The sequence below is a fragment of the Eptesicus fuscus genome, chromosome 19 (genome assembly GCF_027574615.1).
Source record: "Eptesicus fuscus isolate TK198812 chromosome 19, DD_ASM_mEF_20220401, whole genome shotgun sequence".
Classification (NCBI taxonomy): Eukaryota; Metazoa; Chordata; class Mammalia; order Chiroptera; family Vespertilionidae; genus Eptesicus; species Eptesicus fuscus.
In genome coordinates, this window is record NC_072491.1 from 45,271,883 (window position 1) to 45,295,565 (window position 23,683).

General features: G+C 46.8%; 1 protein-coding gene across 1 annotated transcript in view; it reads left to right on the forward strand.

The window, feature by feature from the left end:
* Nucleotides 1-23,683, forward strand: part of FER1L6 (fer-1 like family member 6) — a 97,108-nt gene that overhangs the window by 57,828 nt on the left and 15,597 nt on the right. Inside the window, exons 22-32 of the mRNA XM_054708378.1 lie at nucleotides 5,587-5,697; nucleotides 5,924-6,085; nucleotides 7,095-7,276; nucleotides 8,212-8,437; nucleotides 9,906-10,028; nucleotides 11,289-11,328; nucleotides 12,770-12,885; nucleotides 14,123-14,254; nucleotides 15,448-15,573; nucleotides 19,258-19,385; nucleotides 22,959-23,129. Of these exons, the coding sequence (XP_054564353.1) occupies nucleotides 5,587-5,697; nucleotides 5,924-6,085; nucleotides 7,095-7,276; nucleotides 8,212-8,437; nucleotides 9,906-10,028; nucleotides 11,289-11,328; nucleotides 12,770-12,885; nucleotides 14,123-14,254; nucleotides 15,448-15,573; nucleotides 19,258-19,385; nucleotides 22,959-23,129 (1,517 nt within the window). The remainder of the gene's footprint in view (nucleotides 1-5,586; nucleotides 5,698-5,923; nucleotides 6,086-7,094; nucleotides 7,277-8,211; nucleotides 8,438-9,905; nucleotides 10,029-11,288; nucleotides 11,329-12,769; nucleotides 12,886-14,122; nucleotides 14,255-15,447; nucleotides 15,574-19,257; nucleotides 19,386-22,958; nucleotides 23,130-23,683) is intronic.

The following is a 23,683-nucleotide window of genomic DNA, read 5'->3' on the forward strand; positions in this document are numbered from 1 at the left end:
CCCTCCCTGCTGTCCTGGGTCTGGAGGTGTCTCCTTCTGGGGATCTTGGAGGTGCCACCTAAGAACAGGCCATTCCCAGCGCCCCTGCGCTAGAAGGTAGAATCCCAGGAGGGACTGTTCTTACGGGTTCAGCCAACAAGGCTTGAACAGCCGTCTGTGCAGGTCCTTGAGCAGCCTGTGGACCATGAGAGGGTAGCAAAGAGGAAGGGAGCAAACATTTGTGGGGCTTACCATGTGCCCAGCGTTGTGTTTGCTGCCTCACATGCCTTTCATCACTCCAGACCTCCCTCCGTCCTGCTGAGATAGGAATGGGAATATTCCGATTCCCATTTCACAGGTAGTACACACACAGCAAATTATAATCTGTACAACTGAAAATTATATACTGTTATTAACCAATGTTTCCCCAACACATTTGACTTTTTAAAAATATATTTTTATTCATTTCAGAGAGAAAGGGAGATGGAGAGATAAAAACATAAATGATGAGAGAGATCATTGATCAGTTGCCTTCTGCACAACTCCTACTGGGGATCGAGCTCCCGGGCATGTGCTCTGACTGGGAATTGAACCATGACTTCCTGGTTCATAGGTTGATGCTCACCCACTGACCCACACCAGCAGGTAATTAAAAAAAAAAAAAGAGGAAGCTGAAAAGCTGAGGCTCAAGGTTAATTGGATTGGATTCAGTTAACCACTCTTTTCATTACACGAAGCTTCCTGAAGTGCTGAGTGTGAGTCCCCTAGTCTGTCACGGAGGGCCTGACCTACTGACCCCTTCAGGTCCTCTGAGGGCTCTGGCTCTCTCCATTCCACATCCGCCTCTCCCCCCCCTCACTCCTCCACGCTGAGCATAGGTGAGACCCTGCTGCCTGCTGACAGCTGAGTTAATAGAGGAAGCATTGTCAGAGGCGAGCAGCCTAAGAGATAAAATTCATTAGGGTTCCATTAGGACTTCTCATTTGATTACTTGTTCAAAAGTAATTTGATCATCAGCGCAGCTGTCTTTGCCTGTGCATCTCGTACATGCTGAGAGACAGGAGCTGGAAATGCCTTCATCTGTCTCCCATTGCTCTCAGTTTTCATCTGCGATGGTCTGTTCAGCCTCTCCATCTCCTTTTCTGAAACACTCCCCCGTCTTAGGAGAAGGATTTAGTACCTTGGTGTTTCGATGCCCCAAACAGAATTCATGATCTCTATTTCCCATCCCTGCCCAAGCTAGCTGCCTCCTCCCCACCCCTGTCATCCCCGTCCTGGCCCATGGCCCTGCTCTTCTCCCAGACTCTGCTTTGAAAATTCAGACTCAGCTTTAATTCTCCCCTCTGGACCTAGAGCCAGGCCACGCCGTTCCTTGGACGGCTTCCCTCTTCCCTGTTCTCACAGACCCTGCTTCCCCTCAGGACTGCTGCGTTGGCCTCTTTTCCTGGTATTTCAGCCTCTTTCCTGCCCTTTCCTTGTTCATTTTATCCTCCATGGTCCTTCCAGAACACGAGCGGACCACACCACTCTCCTCTTCAGAAATCATCAGTGGCTCCCTGCTGCTTATTACCTCCAGAAACATTTCCCCAAGTCTGCTTTTTTTAACACCAAATGCAGTCCCTCCAAATAAAGGAAATGAAATTTGGGAACTGCCTCAGATTATATCCCTCATGGGGATTGGAAATGCCCATTACCATGGTGAGAACTCTGAGAAGATCTAGGATTTCCCAAAGGTTTTTGGCTATGAAACTTTTTTTTTCTTTGCATAATAACTCTTTATAGTTGTTCACAAAAAAAAAAAAAAAAATCTGGCCCATAGGAAATTATAGGTTGGCATTTAAATTCTCCTCAAATTTGGCTTCAAGCTGTTTTTCAGCCTCACATCTCAACATATGACTACACACACTATGGCCTCTTTGTGCCAGGCTACTCTGAGTCATGCGGTTACCCCCTTCGGAAATGTCTCCCACTCTGCCACCCCAACCTCCACACTCCACCTACCTCTCTAGGGGAAAGGTCATCATCAAATTCAGAGCCAGAGATGCCTCCTCCAGGAAGCTTTCCCCACCCCCGCCCCAGTTAAATGCTTTCTTCCGCCCTCCAGCACGCTGCCTCTTTGCGGTTTAATTCGGGCTATGGGAAGGCCATTTGTTCACATGCATGACCCTGAGAGTGGCGGCTCCCTGACTTTTGCACCCTAGGTCCCATCCCAGCCCTGCAGGGAGCCCTCCTTGGAGGCCCTGATATTTTGTCTCTACTGGGATGTTACAATAATCTGGCTTTGGGGCCAGCTTATCCTGCCCACCCCTGATTCTTACCATTTTTGCCTTCATAACAATTCTTTATCTTTCCCTGGCCCCATGCACCGAGACACTACACACCATGTACTTTTATAAACCAGCAGCTGCCCCATTTCACTGTGAAAGCATTTCAGCTTGGCTGGGAGCAAAGCCGTTTAATCTCCACCGCGCAGTGAGCTTCACAGCCTGTGTTGAACACTAAGGGCATCTTTCAAGCACTCGTGGAACAAAGCTCCGCCAGGCCGGCATTTCAGCAGCCCCGGGATGAGCAAACAGACATGCGGAGCTTTGTAAAAACCACCCAGAGCACCGTCCTCTGCCCCATCCCAGCTGTTCTGTGCCTTTACCTCTGGAGCTCGAGGGGCAGTTAGCTTGCTCAGTGAGGTGGTGTTTTGCAGGCAAATCGCTCACCTCTTCCCTGATGGGCAGCACGGGCCATGCATCCTCATTATTTCCCAGCTCCCCTGTCTGATCTGGTTCATTCTGCACCTTCATTGTCTTGAGCCTGTTTGGCATTCGCGGTGTCTGCTGTCTGCTTTTTTCTGAGCTTTCTTATAATTGAATTGACCACATCCGCCCTTGCCAACTAGAATATGTCTGTGAAAAAGAAAGGGTGATATATTTGTGCTTCGCAGGTTGTGGTGAGCAATTAGGCTTTGTCGGGCATATGGAGCTAACGTGTCAGGCAGCCAATAAACATTTATCAAGAGCCCACTGGATGTGGAATGCCAATTGTGGGACTGGGAGAATGAAATGAAGTAAACAAACACCTCCTCTGGGCCAGACAAACACCCCCCCCCCACCCCCTGTGAGGAGAACCTCCTTCCCAAAAACAATGCTTCATAGAACATCTGACTTCCAAGGCACTCAAAGATCATCTGGCCCAATATCGGAGGCCCAGAGAGGGAAAGAGACTCATGCTGGGTCACACAGCAGAGCCTGGTGTCCAGGCTCAGTCATGAGTTTCTGCACTAAGCTTCTAGAGAGGACACACTACATTTCAAGGACTGAAGGGTAGGAGAATGGCCCCAGTGGCCGGGATCAAATCAGGGACAGCTTCTTGAAAGATACCCGTGTTGAGCCAGGTCTTGAAGACAGTGCTTTGTGGCCTGCACAAGTTAGGACTACCCTTTCTAAGTCCTTTGTGTGAGATTTTATTAAAGCAGTAGAGGCCCGGTGCATGAAATTCATGCACTGGGGCAGGGGGGTCCCCGGGGTCCCCCAGCCTGGCCTGTGCCCTCTCACAGTGTGGGAGCCCCGCGATCGATCACCCCAAAGAGGTAGGCCCCACCCACCCATCTGGGGCTTCTCAATGGATTGCCCCAAAGAGGTAGGCCAGAGCCGTAGGACCCGCCTCGGAGCTGCAAGACCCCTAGCCTCATCGCGCTGAGCTGTGGGACCTGCCTCTGCACACATAGTATCAAGCCCCCGCCCACCCACGAATATGCACAGCCCTGTCCACCCACGTGTGCCCACTGTGCACACAGCCTCCTGGTAATTGCTCGTTACAGCGTGAGGGCGTCATGGCATGAGGGTGTCACGACTACATAGGCTTTTATTAATAGGACTAGAGGCCTGATGCACAGATTTGTGCACATTGAAAGGAAATTAATTTGAAGGTGGCCAGCAGGGTGGAACTGGATGAGATGGGCCAGACACGCCCTGGAGCCAATCTCCCACAGTCCCTTCCTGGCTGGCAGCACGTGGGAGGTGCCAGGACTTGAAGTTTGCCTGCGGAGTGAGCGGGGTCCCTCTGGCAGGTGGGGTCCCTCGGCCTGGCCTGCGGGAATTGGGCCGAAGCCAGCAGTCTGACATCCCCCAAGAGGTCCCTGAGTGTGAGAGAGCACTCTGCAAAGTTGCTGTTGCTCGGCAGCTCCTGCATTGAGCATCTGCCCCCGGGTGATCATTGCATGTCATGGCCGGTTGCTTAGGCTTTTATATATATAGATGATTGTCCTCCTGCAGTTTGGTTAACTCCAAATTCACAGGAAATGACATATTTTCATCCTTGGAGGACTGCCTCTAAAAGACTTCATTTTCTGTCTCACTGATTGGGCGTGGTTTCTATTTGACTAACCAGGAATCTCTGTAGCAGGAATCTCTGTAGCAACATGGGGGATAGTTAAGTCTAACAGGGTCAGCTTCTATCTGAGCCCCTTCCCCAGTCCACTGCTGGAGTTTTGATGTCCTTTTATCAGGTCACGAGGAGCTAGCTACTTTTCTTCCTCCACCCCCCATGTTACGGAGAGCTCATTAACCTATTAACTTTGTGGCACATCCTTAAGTGCTCACTAAATGAGGGCCATCCTTGTGAATGAATGCACTTGCCAGTTAATAAATAAGTGTGGTAAAATGCATCATCTTGGTTGCATTTTAACCTGGAAACATTGTCTTTGCTGAATGTTTTTATGGAGGAAAGGGTTTTAATCAATTACATAATTTGGCTGGTGGTGATAACAGGTGAATGAGGGAAAAAATAAAAGGAAGCAACTCAGATTCATCAGTGAGCTACGTGTATCTCACTGGGTGGGACAGTCCCAGAAATATCCTCTTTCCCTTGTTCTCCATTTTCCATCAATGACCCCAGTCCAGCTACACATAAAACATGCATGCCCTTCCTCGCCATCCCCACTGGCACGTCCAGGTCCCAGCATTCATCACCTCCTGCCTAGATTGTTATCCAGCCCAGGGGTCGCCAACCTTTCAGACCTCCCGGACCACCAGTGGCCCGCGGACCACCGGTTGGTGACCACTGATCCAGCCTGTCTGTAAGTGAAGTAGGGCGAGGAATTAAGGGATTTTAATTATGAGAATGTCTTTCTACTGAAATGAGACCTGTTTGCCTATGCATACCTTCTATTCATGGGTCATTTTTTATTTTTCAATTTACAGTCGACATACACTATTATATTAGTTCCAGGCATACAGCATAGTGATTAGATATTTATATAACTTATGATGTGACCACCCTAATAAGTCTAGTACCAAACTGACACTATGCATGGTTATTACAGTGTTACTGACTATATTCCCTATGCCGTACTTTACATCCCTATGGCTGTTTTTATAACTGCCACTTTGTACTTCTTAAATCCTTCCGAGAAAGACAAACACCATATGATTTCCGTTATAAGTGGAATCTAGAAAATAAAGTAAAAGAACAAACAAAACAGAAACAGACTCATAGAGAACATATTGGCAGTTGCCAGATGGGAGGAGGTTGGAGGCTGGGTGAAAAACGACTGTCTTACGGATGAAGTCCTTGCCTGTCCTTGACCTTCTAACCAGCACTTGTTCTTTGTGGTAGGTCCCTTCATCCGGGCTGCAAGGGCTCCCTCCCATTGACCCACCAGATGTCACCCAGATCTACCCGGTTCCTGCCAGCATTCGGCCAGTGCTGAGTAAATACCGAGTGGAGGTAGGCGCAGGGAAGGGTCGAGTTGATCTTTGGGACTAAAGGGCAGTAGTGCCTTGCACGAGGGGAGTTGTGGGGTGGGAAGGAGACATAGTTAACAGATGGGCCCTCGAGTTGCTGCTCAGTCCTTTCCCGGAAGAACGTACTGTAGTTCCCAGGCAGCCCGTGGACCTCCTTGCTGGCTCCTCCCTGGGCCGTGGAGTGACAGCTCTGCTGGTCCTCTCCTCAGGTTCTCTTCTGGGGAGTCCGAGAGATGAAGAAGGTGCAGCTGCTCTCGGTGGATCGTCCTCAGGTTCTCATCGAGTGCGGGGGACGAGGAGTCAAGTCCTGCGTGATCCAGAGCTACAAGAACAACCCGAACTTCAGCATCCAGGCAGATGCTTTCGAAGTGGTGCGTGCACCTCGTTCCCCACCTGCTCCTGCCTTTCATTCTCACAGGTTGATTGTCTTGGGGAGATGTTTTGGAGTTGGGGCTGCCCCCCACCTGCAAGGAAGGACAGTCTAACTTAGTGAAAAGCCAGTTCAGAATGAGATAAAATAGACTTTTGTTGTTGTTTGGTTTGGTTTGGAAGGTTCCAGGTTAGATCATACAGTCGATCAAATCGGGTTCACAGTGGTCCCCAAAGTGCAGCCCCCACCTGCTTCATCAACTTCAGCATCAGCATCACCTGGAACTTTTAGAAACACAAATGCTCAGGCCTACCCCACACCTACGGAATCAGAAACTGTTGGGGGCTGGGACCCAGATAGTTCTGGCTTAACAAACCCTTAGATACATATCAAAGTTTGAGAACCACTGGCTGAGAACATACCCTCACAAAACTCATTTTAATAGTGAGATTTTAAAAAAACTATTTATGCATAAAACGGCAGTCATTTATATGTGAATTTATGCTTTATCTACAGCGACTTTTTTTTTTTTTAGCATCTGTCCTTTTGTTTCAGTATTTCAACATACATTTTTGTGCTCTGATTTGGAGCTAATTGTGAGGAGTTTGCTTTGTCCAGCCCAGTCAATGCCAATGGATACATATGCTAAGTCAGTAAAGATTAGAATGAAAGAATGTGCATCTGTGTGCAAACACTTCACACTGAGCTTTGCTGAACTTTGGGGGAGGGGGATGGAGGAGCACCAGGGAAACAAGTGGGCCCCTCACCCGCAGCTCCATTTTGAATGGCTCTTCCCATTTTGGGTCATCACTCCTTGGCTTGGGAAGGCACTGCTCCAGACTTCTGGCAAGCTGCAGGGGTGGCCTGGAAGAAGAGAATGACAAGGCAGGGACAGCGGGAGGAAGGGAGTCAGGCATACTTTGGTCCTGCCCCCAGGCAGGTCAGCAGGGCACCAGCAGCCAGGCTCAGCCCAGGCAGTGCCCTGACCTCCTGCTGGCCTCTCCCCGCAGGAGCTGCCTGAGAATGAGCTGCTGCACCCGCCCCTGAGCATCTGCGTGGTGGACTGGAGGGCTTTCGGGAGGAGCACCCTGGTGGGCACCTACACCATCAACTGCTTGAAGCAGTTCTTGTGTAAATCCAGGGAGCCCCTGGCCCCCTCCTCACAGGTGGACGGAACCCAAGCTGGGCAAGGTAGGAAGCTCCCCTTGGTTCTGGGGCTGTGGACCGCGATGGGACCCGCACAAAGATGCCCCCCCTCGCGCCCCCTGGTCAGCTGGATCTTTCTGAAGAGTTTGCTCCTTAAGTGCCACCTCTGCTTTGTTAGTTGCCAGATTCTTGCTTTAAGAATGGCATCAGGGTCAACTCCTCTGAGAAGCCTTCCTCAAGCTCCCTCCCGCCTCCACTCCCTGACAGTTTTCTCTGCTTCATGTTACTTTAATTTGGTCTGTTTCAGATCTCAGGTGCACAGAGTTGAATTAATTGCACTTCTCTGTTCATGATGTATAATTATCATCAGTCTGTTCAAAGCTGTTCATTATATCCACCGTCCCCCGTGCCTTATTCCCGTCCCCACTCCCATTCCCCTCCCCACTGTAGGCCCCACGCCACCAGTTCTTGTAAAATGTAAATCCGTTTTATTTACGGCTATGAAATGGTGCCAGAACCTTCATTTGGTTTCCTCCTCTTTTCACTCAAAGCTGTGTTTTAAGATCTGTCCATACTGCTGTGTGTACATTAGCTTGTTACCACTGCCCGCTGCACCTACCTCAATTTGCTTTTCCTTTTCCCTTATATTAGACTCCAGGCTGCCTTCGACTCCCCACTTCCACAAACAATGCTGTGATAAATGACCTCTATTCATTAAAATTACTCTGAGGATCAATAATAAGTGTGACCATTTATTGATTAGCTATTAGGCATCAAATGCCTTACATCCTGATCTCATTTATGACCCCAGTGACATGGGCATTTTCACTGCCATTTTGTCAATAAGGAAACTGAGGTTCAGAGATGGTAGGAACTTGCCATATTTGCATCCAGAGCTGCCTGGTGCCAGTGTTGGGTCCCTGAAATGACCTCCCTGTACTATAGCCCAGTTTCCTCAACCTGATGTGCTTTCATTTTGCTTATTTCAGATTCGCTAATAGCCACTGAGCCCTCTGGGTCCCTCAGCTCCTCCCAGGACCCCCCAACAGATCACATCTATGTGGACGTTGAGCCACCTCCCACAGTGGTACCTGACTCTGCCCAGGTTCAGCAAGCTAGTCAGGTTGACATCCCTGACTCATCCCCTATGCTGGCGGCTGAACACCCACCTGCAGCCCAGGAGCCACCACAGGATGGAAAAGCTAAGGTCAGAATCTAATCCCTCTTCATATTTACAAGGCTCATTTGAGTTTGTATGGGAGGCTCTAGATACTAATCCTCCCACCTACTAGCTGTGTGACCATGAGCAAGCAACTTCACATTTCTGAGCATCAGTTTCCTCATCTGTAAAATGGGGATATTGATACCCACTTTGCAGCACTGTTATTGAGTCAGACACGTCAACAGTGCCAGTCAAACAGAACAGTAATATTTAATTGAACAGAAACTTTTGTCAATTTATTCACTTGGAAAGATAATGGTTTCACATCTAGGACTAATCCCCAGATATTTAGAACCAACTTTGTACAAGGGCATGTGGAACAAAAAGATGTGTCTTCTGGACTCTAAAGAGAAGTGAGACTTCTCATCCCCAGTTAGCTAAGATCCTGGAAGGGGAGATGGACATATATACAAAGAACCATAAGCCAAGGATGGGATTTATCTTTCTGTGCCATAAACTTAAGTACAATGTCCTGGGCATCAATTGACTTGAAGGAGGCAGTTTAAGAAAGTCCTAAGAGATTGCTTGCCCAGCAAATGGTAGAGTGAAATAGAAAGCAGAATAACGTAGATTAGTGGATGTTTGCTCAGGCTGTTCCTATCTCATCCAGGCTCAGCGTGACCCTCTATGACACCTCGAGAGGTCCTCTTTCTCCCACCAGCATGGCATCTGCCACTTTAAGTTAGAAATCTCAGTTTAAGTGTTTGTTGTCACCATAAAACTGTGGGCCCCACTAGGTCAAAGGTATTTTTTTAAACATCTCTGTATTCCCTGCATTTGATAGAGTGCCTGGCACATCACAGGGACTCAAGAGATGTCCGAGAGAGTGAACAGATATTGGGTACATGATGTGTTTGCAAAGATAGCCTCCTCCAATGGGACAACTGTCTTCTCCAATAAATATGGCCTTTCTGCCAAACATGTATCACTACCTCTCCTACCCCATCACTTAGGTTGTAGGTGTCATTTATTTGTACCCATTCAAATCAGAAATGATGCGAAAGGAGAATTGTCTGTATGATGTCACTTAATCCTCATGACAGTGAAGTAGGCAGGTATTATTGTCACAAATTTATATTAATTGCTTAATGACTTGTAACCCAGGTCTGTCTGAAGCTAATGCCCTGTCCACTATACCACATTGTATCATAAGTCAGTCTCCCCTCCTGAACTGTAAGCTCCCTAAGGTGGGGATTGCGTCCACTTTCCCAAAGTCTAGCACAGTATCTCACATCTGTTCAATAAATGCTTGCCTGTTCAATAAATGAATGAATGGACAGATTATTAAACTTACATTTATTGAGGTGGTACAGAGAGCTGCAATCACAAAACCTGCCAACACCTCCATCCGCCTCCCAGAGTGCATCTTTCTTTTCAGGAAACCAGTCAGCCACCAGCAGCTCCATGCAGTTCCATGGGGCCTAACTAACAATCCATCCTCATCTTTTGCCAGGACACCAGGAAACCTTCCCGGAGGTCTACCAAAAGGAGAAAGAGGACCATAGCAGATGAATCTGCTGAAAACGTCATTGACTGGTGGTCCAAGTACTATGCCTCCCTGAAGAAAGCACAGAAGGTAGAGACTCCCCTGGTGGTGACAATCAAGGGACTCGATAAACAAGTTGTCTTTCCCACCACCTTCCCAATTCCACATTATCCTCTCTTTTAAATCCACTATAGGTAGGCCCTACTCAGGTGTGATTCTGTGAATTGCAGAAGGGTTCAAAGTCTGGAAGGACCAGGGGTCCAGAATTGCTAACAGCCACCCTCTGGCTGGAGCTGACCCTAGGACACCAGCTCTGTTGTAAAATGCTGGAAGGATGTTCATTCCAGCATGGCATCCGGAGAATCTGTCCAGCAGTCAGACTCAGGGAGGTCCAGCTAGGAGAAACGGGGTCTCTGGACAGGTGGGCATCAGCGATGGGGGCTCCAGGAACACCTGGACATCCCCAGCTCCAAGGGCTCCAGGTGTCCAGCAGGATTCTAAGTTCATATGGGAAGTAAAGTCAGAGGTCTAGGCTTTAGCAAATGGGACTGATCAGTGTATTGCCAGAGCAGGGCCTTGTGCACATGGAACATGAAAGAGATTGAGTTATAAAGCTGAAGAGAACCAGTGGGGAGTGGGTCTGGAGAATCAACCGAAGCTCAGTGGCTGAATTTGGTAAGATGTCTCATCTCCAAGTAAGAAAGGAAAGGAAAATTAGTCAGATATCACCATATGCAGTTGAATAGAAAGTCTTCTGATTCTTGAGTTTGGAAAGAGCATAGTTTCTTCATCTAGGGACATCCATGGAGATTGATATGTAGTTAAATAAGCAAACCAAGTGTTAGTCCCTGCCTCCAACCTCCCTCCTTTTGTTGCAATGGACACACATTTCTGGTGAGTGCTCAGCCCTTTCCCCTTTCTCTGACAACCTGCCCAGTCACTGGGGCCAACCCAACAACCTAACATGCCAGCGGGTAAACTCAGCCGCAGACTGAGGTGATCCGATGGAAGATGCTTCAGGGAGGTGGGAAAACAGGGGGAACAGGGGCAGTTTTCCAGTGGCTGAGAGAAGGCTGCACATGGAGGACAGGGGAGTCTACCGCTTGGTGGCACTGTTCTAGGAAGTGTGGGCACCTTTTCTCTAGGGCAGGGCATCTCACTGCCCTTGGTCTCGGGTCTTTACAGCGAGGCTTCACTTGGGGGTTAACTTCGGGACTGTTTGCATACTCTTAAAATGGCATCTGTGAGAATGCAGAGGGCTGAGATAATTGAATTAGAACTCTTGGCAAGTCAGGATTAATAAATGAGGCACGACAGTGTCAGTAATCTGGTCTATGTCTTTTCTCAAAGGAAAAGGAGAGAAATTCCAAAGAGAAAAAAGACAATACAGGTAAGTAGCTGTTCTGGGGAGCATTTAAACATAGAATAAGGCCACTGGGGAATTATTAAATGGAAGCAATGGGAGGTACGTTGGAGTTGTATTCCCTAATTTCCCAGGTGAGGAAACAATCTCAGTAAGACGACAGTGCTTTAAGAAGGTCATGTAGCTGATTTGAGCTGGACTGGGACCAGCTCCCAGGTCTCCTAACTCTAGTCCAGTGCTGAAATCAACCCTTTGGCTCATGTCCCTACATTGACAATCTGAGTGTGGAAACAGCAGAGTAAAAATAGAAGTGAGCTGGGATGACAGGCCAAAACCAACATGATAAACTTTAATAGAGGTGACCTGGATTTAGCTTCCCAAACTCAGTTTACAAGGATTGGATGGATGTGGTTTGGCAGAAATAAATGAAAGAGGCCTGGGATTAGAAATGACCTCAAACTCGATTCAAGCCAACGGAAGGTCTTGGCCTACAAACAACCGTAACACCAAGTAGCCAGTGCTCCGTTTCAGGTGACACCGATGGAAGCAGGAGAACTAGAGTCAGGCTCTTCCTCAGACCACTCCTAATTAGCATATGTCATTCTAAGACCATCTCATGACATAGCAGTACTGGCTTCATTTTGCAGATGGTAAAACAGAGGTACAAAGAGGTTGTGCAACTTGCCCAAGTTCACACAGCTAGACTCTAGCAGAGCTAGAAGTCTGTCTCAGGCAGTTTATTTCTAGAGCCTGCTCCTAAAAAATTACAGAGTAATCTCTCTAACTACATTCGTGACTTTGTGCAAGACCCTTAACATATTTGAGCCTCAGGTTATTAAACTAGATCAGTGGTTGGCAAACTCATTAGTCAGCAGAGCCAAATATCAACAGCACAACGATTGAAATTTCTTTAGAGAGCCAAATTTTTTTAAACTTAAACTTCTTCTAACGCCACTTCTTCAAAATAGACTCTCCCAGGCCGTGGTATTTTGTCGAAGAGCCACACTCAAGGGGCCAAAGAGCCGCGTGTGACTCGCGAGCCGCAGTTTGCCGACCACAGAACTAGATGAATCTCAAGTTCATAAACAGATCTGAGAGGCAGTGTAACTCAGAGCTTTGGAGTCAGTCCATCCTGAGTCTGTTCTTTGTTAGTTGGATGACTGAGAAAATTATCTCCCTGGCTCAACCCCCCTTATGCCTTGTTTAAGGAGTTCTTACATGTACCAGGACAGGCCAGCACACTGTCTGGCCCCAGAGGATCTGGTGGCATTGCTTTCCTATGTGAGTGGCATCTCCCCCAGTTCTGTAATGCACAGACTATAGCAGTCCTACAGCAAAATGTTACCATTTCTTTTTGAAAAGAAGTGTCAGGACACATGCCAGAACAAAGGGAAAGAGGGAGCTTGACTTTGTTTCTTCTCATCTCAGCAGCTGTGAGAATCTAACAATTTCCACTAAATATCCACAGATGCAAAACCAGATGAGGTCGTGGTGAATATAGAAGATGGCCCGAAGAAGAAGAAAGACAAAATGCTCAAGAAGAAGCCCAAAGAAGATGAAATCCCCAACCTGGCCACCTTGAAGGTGTGTGGACACAGCCATCGCCACCAGGGAAGGGGTGGGAAGCTCAGAAGGGGGTCCTGTTGGTGCTTCAGTCAATCCTAGTCATGTCTGTCTGAACTAACTTACTCTGTCTTCATTATAATCACCGATGCAGAGAAATAAGGTTTAACAAGCATGTAAGCAAAGACAGTGGAGCTTGCTAATTTTCTATTTTCTACATCCTCATGTTAGAAAGGGGCATAACTTACATTGGTTAGCCTGCATCCAGCAAGGTCATTGACAGTGCATGCATTTCCCTTGGCTCACCTCTTAAAGCTTGTCATCATCATCATGCAGATGTGTACATACTCAAATTAGCAGGAGTTTTAACTCTAACTGAAGTCAGTTCCATCAGACCAATTTTAACTTTAGCCAGAGGCTATTAGCTAGAGGCATATTGGTGAATATGAAAACTAGGAGTATGAAAATTATGTATCTCGATAACAAATTTAGATAAATAATTTTGATAGAAAATTTGAATAAGTTATTTAATTTAATTTTGCATTTCTAAAGTGTATATATAATTTCCCACTTGGAAAACTCATGTCTAAATGCATTATAATAAAAACAAAACATTTCAGCTCTAGCTGGTTTGGCTCAGTGGATAGAGCATTAGCCTGCAGACTGAAGGGTACTGGGTTCAATTCTGGTCAAGGGCACATGCCTGGGTTGCGGGCTCGATCCCCAGTAGGGGGTGTGCAGGAGGCAGCCAATCAATAATTATCTCTCATCATTGATGTTTCCATCTCTCTGTCCCTCTCCCTTTCTCTCTGAAATCAATAAAAATATTTAAAAATATATATGTATTTCATCACTTTATATATGTTAAGAATTAGAATCTTAAGAAGCATATATTGACTGGAATGACCTCAAAATACAATAGTCTATATCAAAAAAGCCAAAGACATCAATTAGCTATTAAAAAATTTGTCATGTTTATACTTTTAAATTATATTTTAAAAATTTTGGTTTAGCTATACATTTCTTGGAATTTCAAAGTTTATCAAAAGGTTTTATAAATTTTGGAGGGGTCGTCAGATCCAAGAATGCTGATTCTGTCATATTCCTTATTTTGCTAAAGGTAATTAACAGCAGCCTCTAGATTTTTCCAAGGGTGCTTATCAAGTCTGGCTTTGGAGAATCTTGGCATTTTTTCATTAAATCGATCTTGGGTCTTCTTTCCTTTGTCTGAGCACACTCTCCTCTCTTCTCCCTAAAGATATATGATGGCGACCTCGAGAGTGAGTTCAGCAATTTTGAAGACTGGGTGAAAACCTTTGAGCTCTTCAGAGGCAAGTCTACAGAAGATGACCATGGCCTTGATGGAGACCGAGTCATAGGAAAGTTTAAGGCAAGTTCCAGAGTTAACTCTTTTATTTGATCCTTCTGTCCATAAATGTCAGATACGGTTCAATTTTACTGATGGGATTGTGATGTGGGATGTGAATAAGGAAAGTCCTACATCTTATACAAGATCCTCTCTAGAGCCTCACAGGACCCAGCACCAGTCTTTTGAGACACTTGCTACATGGGCAGTGAAGGGGGTTGGAAGTCAGACTAGTGGAATATGAGGAGAGAGAGTTGTTACCCTAAAGAATCACTGAATTTTGCCTGGTCAGCATGGCTCAGTGGTTGAGCATCGACCTATGAACCAGGAGGTCATGGTTTGATTCCTGGTCAGGACACATGCCTAGGTTGCTGGCCCAGTATGGGGTGTGCAGGAAGCAGTCAATCAATGATTTTCTCTCATCATTGATGTTTCTATCTCTCTTTCCCTCTTTCTTCCTCTTTGAAATCAATAAAAATATATTTAAAAAAATAATCACTGTCAATTGGGAAAAAAAAGGAAACATATGTACTACTGTTTGTAATACCTTAAACAACAATAAAAAAAAAATCACTGTACTTTACTTTGTTCTTCCACCCCTGACCTACCAAATGTGTAAGTTACATGAACCCACTAGTTGGATGATTAAACTAATCAAACAACACAAACCCTTCATCTGGCAGAGGTACAGTGTCAGCAACACAGAGTAGTAGTTCACACTAGGGAACCTACTGCATGCCGGGCCCTTTACATGCAGTGTCGTGTGTTGGAAATAATATGGGTATTGCAGTCTGCCAATGTGGATTTTGATCCTGGTTATAATGCTAACTGGCTTCATGATCTTGAGCAGTACGTGGCCACTCTGAGTCTTGGTTACAGCCTAAAAGTGGAATTACTGCAGTCAGGATTGAATGAGATAACAGGAGGAAGCATTGGCTCAGCACCCGCATGCCAAAGGCGCTCCCATCTGACGCTCCTATTCATGCTCCTCACATAACAGCCCTGTGGGGAGGTGATCCTCTGCCAACACCGATTCACTGATGTGCCGTGAAGAAGCTCAGATGCAGGCAGGCTACGTGAACTTCTGAGGACACTCAGAGGGCAAGGGCAGTGCTCCTGTTTGACCCCCGGCTGTGCTCATTTTCCCATTGTTATGCCCTCTGTGGCTTTTGGTGGGACATGACCATCTCGTTTCAATGGGTGTTTTGTGTTTCCAGGGCTCTTTCTGCATTTACAGAAGCCCCGAGGATTCCAGCACTGAGGACAACGGGCAGCTGAGAATCCAGCAAGGGATTCCACCCAACCACCCCGTCAAAGTCATGATCCGGGTGTACATTGTGGCGGTGAGCAGCCCTTGTTTACTCTGAGGGGCTTAGTCTGCTCGGGCTGCCATTCAAAACACTACCGACTGGGTCACCTAAATAACAGGCATTTATTTTCTCACAGTTCTGGAGCCGTGATCAAGGTGCCATCCAGGCTGGTTTCTGGGGAAGCCTCTCTCCCTGGCTTGTAGATGGCCACCTTCTGGCTGTGTCCTCACATGGCCTTTTGCTTGCGTGCACATCGAGAGAGAGAGAGAGAGAGAGAGAGAGAGAGAGAGAGAGAGAGAGAGAGATCTGGTGTCACTCCCTCTTCTTATAAGGCCATTAGTCTTGATGGATTAGGGCACCACCCTTAAGGCTCCTTTAGCCTTAATTACCTCCCCAAATGCTCCATCTCCAAGTACAGTCACGCTGGGGGTTAGGGCTTCCACGTGTGAATTTTGAGAGGACACAGTTCTTCCACAACAGGGGTGTGAAGCTTGGTTGGCAACGTGGACATCTACTTGCTGGCTTTCCAGGCTTTATGTGTGCAGCTTTATTTGCTCTCTGTGTTTGCCTGCTAACTGGGAAGAAAATCAAATAGGCTGGAAACAGGAGGCTCCCAGGCAAGACTGTTAGAAAGACGAACAGGGCAGCTGCCACTGTGAAGTCCTCCCCGCACCCCCCTTACTAGGCCTCTGCACTGTGGCGGTCAGAAATCTCATGTTGAATGTATTTCCGAGAAAAACATTCTCTGCCCTACTTTTTGAATATGCAAGCACTAAGCTTTAATTGTGAAACGTTGGGGCCTGATTGCCAGGAAGCTCAGGGCCAAGTCTGATTCTCAATCCAAGCAGTTGTCTGTGGTTCATGTATCTGTTTTCATCTCCTGAACTTGGAGTTGATTTCCATAATCTTATTTGATTGCGGTAGTCTTAACTTTATTAACTCTCTGCTGGCATTGCTTGCATCCTTTTTTAAAAACATAAAGGAAGCATAAAACAAAAATGAATTCTTCTTTGTGCTAAGGGAGAACTAAGTTTCTCCTTTCCATTGTACCACTCACATGTTTCCTTCATCATCATCGCCACAACCACCACGTATGTGCCAGGCATGTTCTAATTACTAGCGATTTCGGGATGAGAAGCACTTGTAAAGAGTCACTGGCAATGCTGGGTAGTCTATTCCAAACACCCACTCACGGGATAGTTTAGACTAACCTTTTCTAAATTTTGTTCTGGAGGTCACTCATGTCTTGGGAGAGATAATTTCTTGGAAACGGACTGTAGGTACAAATAAATTTGAGAAATGGTGCATATAATATTTTTTCCCTTCACCAACCCCTGAGGTCCACAAGGCTCATTAGCACATTCAAGGCTCTGAGAATTCCAGAAGCAAAGAAATCTATTTAACTGTCGAATCTTTAACAGCATCCTCTAAACTTATTGCCCCACACTTCTTTTCCTCTCTACAGAAAACCCTGCAGAACTATGGTTCTCTGGGTCAAATTTTGGGCAACCCAGAAATAGAAGGTACGAGCAGAACAAGGAAGGAGAAAGATTTTGGACCACAGAGATGGGGGAAGGACCATTATGTATTGATTCATTCAGCAAACATCCACAGCCCACTTTTATGTGTCCAGTACCCTTTAGACAAAGGCCAGGAATGCATATCAGCTTCCTGCTCAGGAAACAGTGTGGAGGAGGGAGGGCTTGGGCTGGAACTTGAGGACAAGCAGGAGTTGGCCAAGTGAAGAGCAGGGGTGGCGGCCCTGGGTTGCAGATGTAGGATAAATTCACTGCAATTATGGACAGTATATGCTTTCCATGGACATTTCTAATAATAGTGATTGTGTGATTTGCTCTCTCACACTAAGATTTTATCAATTAACTACATAAGTTAATTAGAAATCTTTTCATTTGCCTGATCAGCGTGGCTCAGTGGTTGAGCGTTGACCTATGAGCCAGGAGGTCACAGTTTGATTCCCAATCAGAGCACATGCCCGGGTTGCAGGCTTGATCCCCAGTGGGTGGGGGGGGGGGGGGGGGGGGGGGGGGATTGCAGGAGGCAGCCGATCAATGGTTCTCTGTCATCATTGATGTTTCTATCTCTCTTCTTTTTTCTCCCTCTCTGAAATCAATAAAAAAAATATTTTAAAAAAATATTTTCATTTAATAAAACATCAACAAAGTAAAAATAATACTACTTAGAAGTTGCATAAAAAAGAAATAAAAATCTCCCCCTCTGCAGTTCCACCCCCAGAAATAACTTACTCTCACATGCATATACAAATAAATCCATATCTATTTCCACTCATCTACAGCTCCTCCCCAGCATTTATTTAACAGAATCCTGCTTGATACATTACATATTGATCTCCTATTTTCTTTTCTTAGCTAGTAATACAACTTGGACATTTTCCCAGATCAGTATATACAGGTCTTCCTCATTCTTCTTAGTAGCCACCTAGCATTTTTCTGAATTAATGTTAGCATCCATTTATTCATCCATGCAACAAATATTAAGAAGACTGTATTCGAGGTCCTGGAGATAATATAATGAACAAGACAGACAGTAGCCTTGCTCTCTTGGAGATTACATACTAGCTGGTGGGGGGTTAAGAATGTATTAAATAGAAATAAAGAGTCAGGAAACTAAGATGAAAGTCAGAGATAACTGCTACGTGGATGATTAAAATTGGGCGATGTGATGGAGGGACCATTTTGGATTAAGTTTCCCCTTAAGTAATTGACATGTAGATTGTCTACAAATGTGGCTATTAAGCATGCTCTCATGAATGTCCTTGAAAATATAGCTCTGTGTGCTCATGCCATCCCATCTGTAGGATAGAGTCCTGACTATGGATTGTTTCTCACTCAGCTCTCATCTCTACAGAGTTTCTCCATCTTTTCAGCATCATTCCTCACTGGCCCCCTACCCCCACTTTCTCTTGGAAAATGTTTGCTGCCCTAGCTGGGTGGCTCGGTTGGAGCGTCATCCTGTACACCAAAAGGTTGCGGGTTCGATTCCCAGTCAGGGCACATACCTAAATTATTGGTTCAATTTCTAGTCAGGGCGCATATGGGAGGCAACCGATTGATTGATGTTTCTTTTCTTACATCGATGTATGTTTTCTTTCTTTCTTTCTCTCTCTCTCTCTCTCTCTCTGAAAATCAATAAAAACATATCCTTAGGTGAGGATTTAAAAAAAAAAAATGTTTGCTTGTGATGGTTTATTGCCCAGCTTCTCTGGAGTCAGGCTCACTCTGAGAAACAGATCATTAATCAGCCAGTGCTAAATGCAAGATTGATGGGGTCATGGACTCAGAGCCCACTCCTTCTGGGCTCTGATTTGACAGATCTCAGACTGCTCAACCAGAACCAGAACTCAAATGCATGCCTCTGCCTCCTGGCCCAGCAAATTCCTCTTGACTCTGTGCCAAGCGCTGCTTTCCCCGGGGAGACAACTCCAGAGATCGTTGAACTTCGGCAAAGCTGATAGTTCTTAACAGCAACGTGGGGAGGCTAATGCAGTGGTTCTTAGCCTTGGCTGCACACTAGAGTCATCTGGGGAGCTTCTAAAAAGCCAAAGCCCAGGGCCAAGCAAATCAGAACACCTGGGGAATGGGAGTCGGGCATCTGTGTATTTTACACTGCCCAGGGATCCCAGTGAGCAGCCAGGGGTGGGAACCACTGGACCAAGGGGATGTCCTTTCTCGCCCCCAGGCATTTAATCTTAGCCCAGCCGATCCAGATGGCAAATCGGATCCCTACATTGTGGTCAGGCTTGGCAAAACGGAAATCAAGGACCGAGACAAATACATCCCCAAGCAGCTGAACCCAGTGTTTGGAAGGTCAGTGGCCGTCTGGGTGGGGTCGCTCCTGCTGTGCATCTGTGGGGGGGTGGGGGGGAGGCCTGCTGCGTACACTTGTGTGTCTGAGTGCATGGTGGCAGGAGGTTAGATGTTAACTTCCGCTTTGTGGAGAAAGGCCACATTCTTTGGTCCCTTCAGGTATAAGGTGGTACATGGTGATCCTCACGCCTGCGGTTCTCCAATAATGATTTTCTTAGATCTTCATCTCTCCTAGATTCAGCCTCCTGCGTTTGGACAGGGAGGTGTCCTTTCTGCAAACATGGCAACCAAGGCCCAGAGAGGTTTAGAAGCTCATTCAGTGAAGGAGAAGGGGCCACACCTTTGTCTTGTCTCCTGCCAAAGGGATTTGCCCATCATATCATTTTGCAGCTCATTTGAGGTGACCCCCAAGTAAAAAGGTTGAACTGTGTCCCCCACTGTGCTTTGTTTTCCTGCAAAGTGTGTTAAGAAGCATTGCATGTGTGCATGTTGGGTGAACCAGGCTTTCCCCCGTTCACAGAAACCCTACCACCCCCATTTGTCTGCTAACGGGGGTGCTGCACATTCGTGTTCCCTGCTTGAGCTGGTGCACCTGTTTGCTGTTAACTTTGGAGTCAAGCAGATGCGGGTTTCATTCTGCCACAAACAGGCTGTGTAACTTTATGCGGGTGGCTTCACCTCTCTGATCCTGGTTTTCCTCATCTGTAAAGCAACAAGTGACTTGACTCTCAGTCGTCTTTAGGAGATTAACTGTATAGAATCTCACTGTAGTCTTTGCTAGCCTGTAAGAGATACTCAAAACACATACCCTTCCTCTCTCTCTCAGTAATCATTTCAGCAACGGATATATGTTAAGTGTATTTAATTTCCTTGTTTCCTGAGTAACAGGACTGTGGGGTAAAATCTCCATCAGCCTTATTTAAATTCACTTCCACATTTGCGATCTCTTCGGACCCCCTGACATTTGATGAGCACCAAACCCTTATACTTTCCTGCTCCCGAGGAAATGAAATAAATGATTGTGCCAGTTTGGTTTATGAGATGATTACAACAATGCCAGGGAAACGCACCCTCGCTTCCCCGATCCAGAGGTGACCTTTATCATCATCTGCCGTTTATGCAACTGGCACTTCATTTTGCCAAGTGCTTTGCAGCTACTTTTTATTAGCTACTCTCACCACAGTGCCCTGAATTAGACTGGTGTAATACACCCACTGACGGCTGTGGTAAACAGGAGAAGGGGGTGATGCAATATTCTCTCCCGCCTGGGCATTGCAGACTCTTCCAGAAGCCTCCACGTGTGGATGCTTTGTTGGAAGGGTATTTAATGGTGACTCAGCGACAAAAGTTGCTGGCTCATTCCTGCAGTGTTCCAGCAGGGAGAGCGGCGGGCTCCTGGGCCCGATCTGGGTGGGGTCTGGGGACTCCCTCTTTGGGACCTCACCACTGAATGAGGATGCCACAGGCTCCACCCCTGATCCCTGGCACCTTGCCTGCTTTTCCTTATGGCCTCTGACGTGAATTGACATGTTTATGTGTTTATTGGTTGTCGCTTATCTCCCCATTGGAATGTAAGCTCTACTGAGCAGGGACTCAGTCTAGTCTGTTCAATGCCACGTCCCCAGCACCCAGGACAGGGCATGGCACAGAGCACATGCCCAATGAGTACTTGTAGAATGAATAAATGAGTGAATGAATGATGACCGAATGAATGAACAGGTGGGTGGACAAACCTCCAGTCAGTTTCCGGTGGGATTTAATAGGGCCTGACACTCTTCATCTGCCTGAGGTGGCATCTGTCTGCAGACTTTGGTGGTTCCTTGTTTTCTTAGTAACCACAGTGCCTGGCACATAGTGGATGTGTAATAAATGTCCAGTGAACAAAGGAATGAGCAAGAGAATAAATAACTGAACAAAGAAACAGTGGAACATCGTTGCTCTGAAGCTCAGAGGTACTGAATGTTTCAAAGGCTCAGTTTTTACCCAGTTCCCAGTGCATTTCTCCAACCACCATTGGACCTAGAGAAGGTGAGACAGCCCCAGTGAGGATCCAGGAGAGGTTAATCTGTGAGCACACGGCTCAGGGAGCTGGAGCCGAGGCATTGAGTCCGCACGGTTGCCGGGGCAGTTAGCACTTAAGTCCTTTCCTGGTGGCAACTAGGCTCAGACATGGGCAGCTGGAGGCTTCCTGTGAGATGCCTCTAGAATCCATTACTGTTTGGATTCCAAATCTTGGAGCCCCAGGGAGGCAGTACTATGTCTTTAGGTGGAAGATGCTAATTTCTTCCCCACACAGTCTGCTCGTGCTGCCTTAGTCAGTTACAGTCCCAGAGGCTGTGGAGCTGGCTGCTGTTTTCTCTGGGGGAGGGTTAATTGGCTCAGGCTGTGCTGTGATTGCAGTTCCTGCCACACCGGAGAGTGAGAGTCAGGGCCACGTGGATCTGGCACGCGGGCAGCAGCCCAGACAGGCTCGTGGGCACGTGGGAAATAATGGGCCCTCATTCTCCCTCCCGCCTCCTCTCCGTCCCTTGCTCCCAGGCCACCCCACGTTGCCCCGAGAACAATAGAGAAACAGTGGTGTGTCCTGATTTGGTTTTCAGGAAGACATTTCCCTAAAATGCAGGGCTTAATTCTTAGCTTCTCTAATGCTCAGTCGCATGGATAATGCATTGTCCCAGGAAGTCCAACAGCAGGATGTCCCTTTAACACCTTGCACTGATGTGGCATCCAGGTAAGAGCCAGAACTAGGAATCAGAAAACTGGCACTTCTATGAGTTGGGCCTGACTTATGCTCCTGGCCAAGTGTTCTCTTTATTGTAACGTCCTCTGCTATAAAGTGAAGGGATTGGATGTGGTGACCCCTGAGGTCCCTGGCGGCTCAAGGAAACACTGCTGTCTTCTCTCTGCAGGGGCATGCAGGCTCCAACAGTGCGGAGAGGAAGAAGGCGGGTCTCTGTTCTTGGGGCTCAAACCTTGTAGAGACGGCATTCCAGCCCTGCCATCCTACTCTTCAGGGTTTGTCCATCTTGTATAGGGCTCGCATTTCAAATAAGCGCAGCTGTACTTCCCCATGAAGCAAAAGTGGGCGGGAACGGGAATGGCATCTATTGGGCGCCAGTTCAATGCCTGGAAGTAAAAATGTGCACTTTGTTACTTGGTTAAAACAACATTTAACCACCACGCTGTCTTATAAAGAAGACATTTATCCCCATTTACACATAAGGAGCCTAAGAGGGATGAAGAAACTTTCCCATGTTTTACAACCAGGAAGGTACTAATTCGAAACCAAGTCTGAGAATCAGTTTGAGACCAAAACCCAAGGTTTTTCCTCTCCGTCTAGCTGCCCCCCTAGTTAAAGACGGAAACTGATGGCCCATGAATGAGGAGATTATTGGCTACTGAAAAGTGACAACAGAATTGGAAATTGTTTGTGTCCTAGTGAAAAATCAAACCAAATAAATATCTCCTGAGTGTTTAGTGCGTTCATGCGGACTTTCAGGCTAGCTAAATGTGAAACTGGGAAATGTCCCCTGTCACAAATGTTGACTCCCATAGCCTCTGCTTGGACCGCAGGTCATTTGAGATCCAGGCCACGTTCCCAAAGGAGTCCCTGCTCTCCGTCCTGATCTACGACCATGACATGATCGGGACAGATGACCTCATTGGCGAGACCAGGATCGACCTGGAGAACCGCTTTTACAGCAAACACCGAGCCATCTGCGGCTTGCAGAGCCAGTACGAGATGTGAGTTCTTGCCCCGCAGAGACACTGCTAGTCTCCCCAGGTCCCGAGGCTGCAGGCTCCGATTGCCTGCTCCAGGAAGGCCAGCCACGGCTCAGCTTCGAATGGGCTCCCCGTCAGCAGGGCTGGGTTGAGGAAAATGCTCGCTGCCCTAGAGGGGGGTTGGGTTGGGGAGGCAATGGTGGGAAGGTCCTCCAAGAGCCAGGAGCTGAATTGCATGTGTTCACTCCATCATCTGGGCCTGGTGGCAGAGTTCCATGAAGGGGAGTGATGCCAGAAGAAGAAGGATTATTATAACACAAATGCCAATATCCCAGTTAATTATAACCAACACCTATGACATACCAAGCACTTTCCATAGAGTATTTCAGTCAGTTCTCTCAAAACCCAGTGAGCTGTTATCCCCAACTTAAAAATGGAGCAAGTATGGGCCCAGCTCTCACTCTTTACAAAGATTTTGAATTCTGCTTAATTTGAAAGTATAGACTACCATCTTTTTTTTTTAATGTAGCTGATATCTTAAAGAAAAAATTAGAATCTTACAATTACAAATTTCA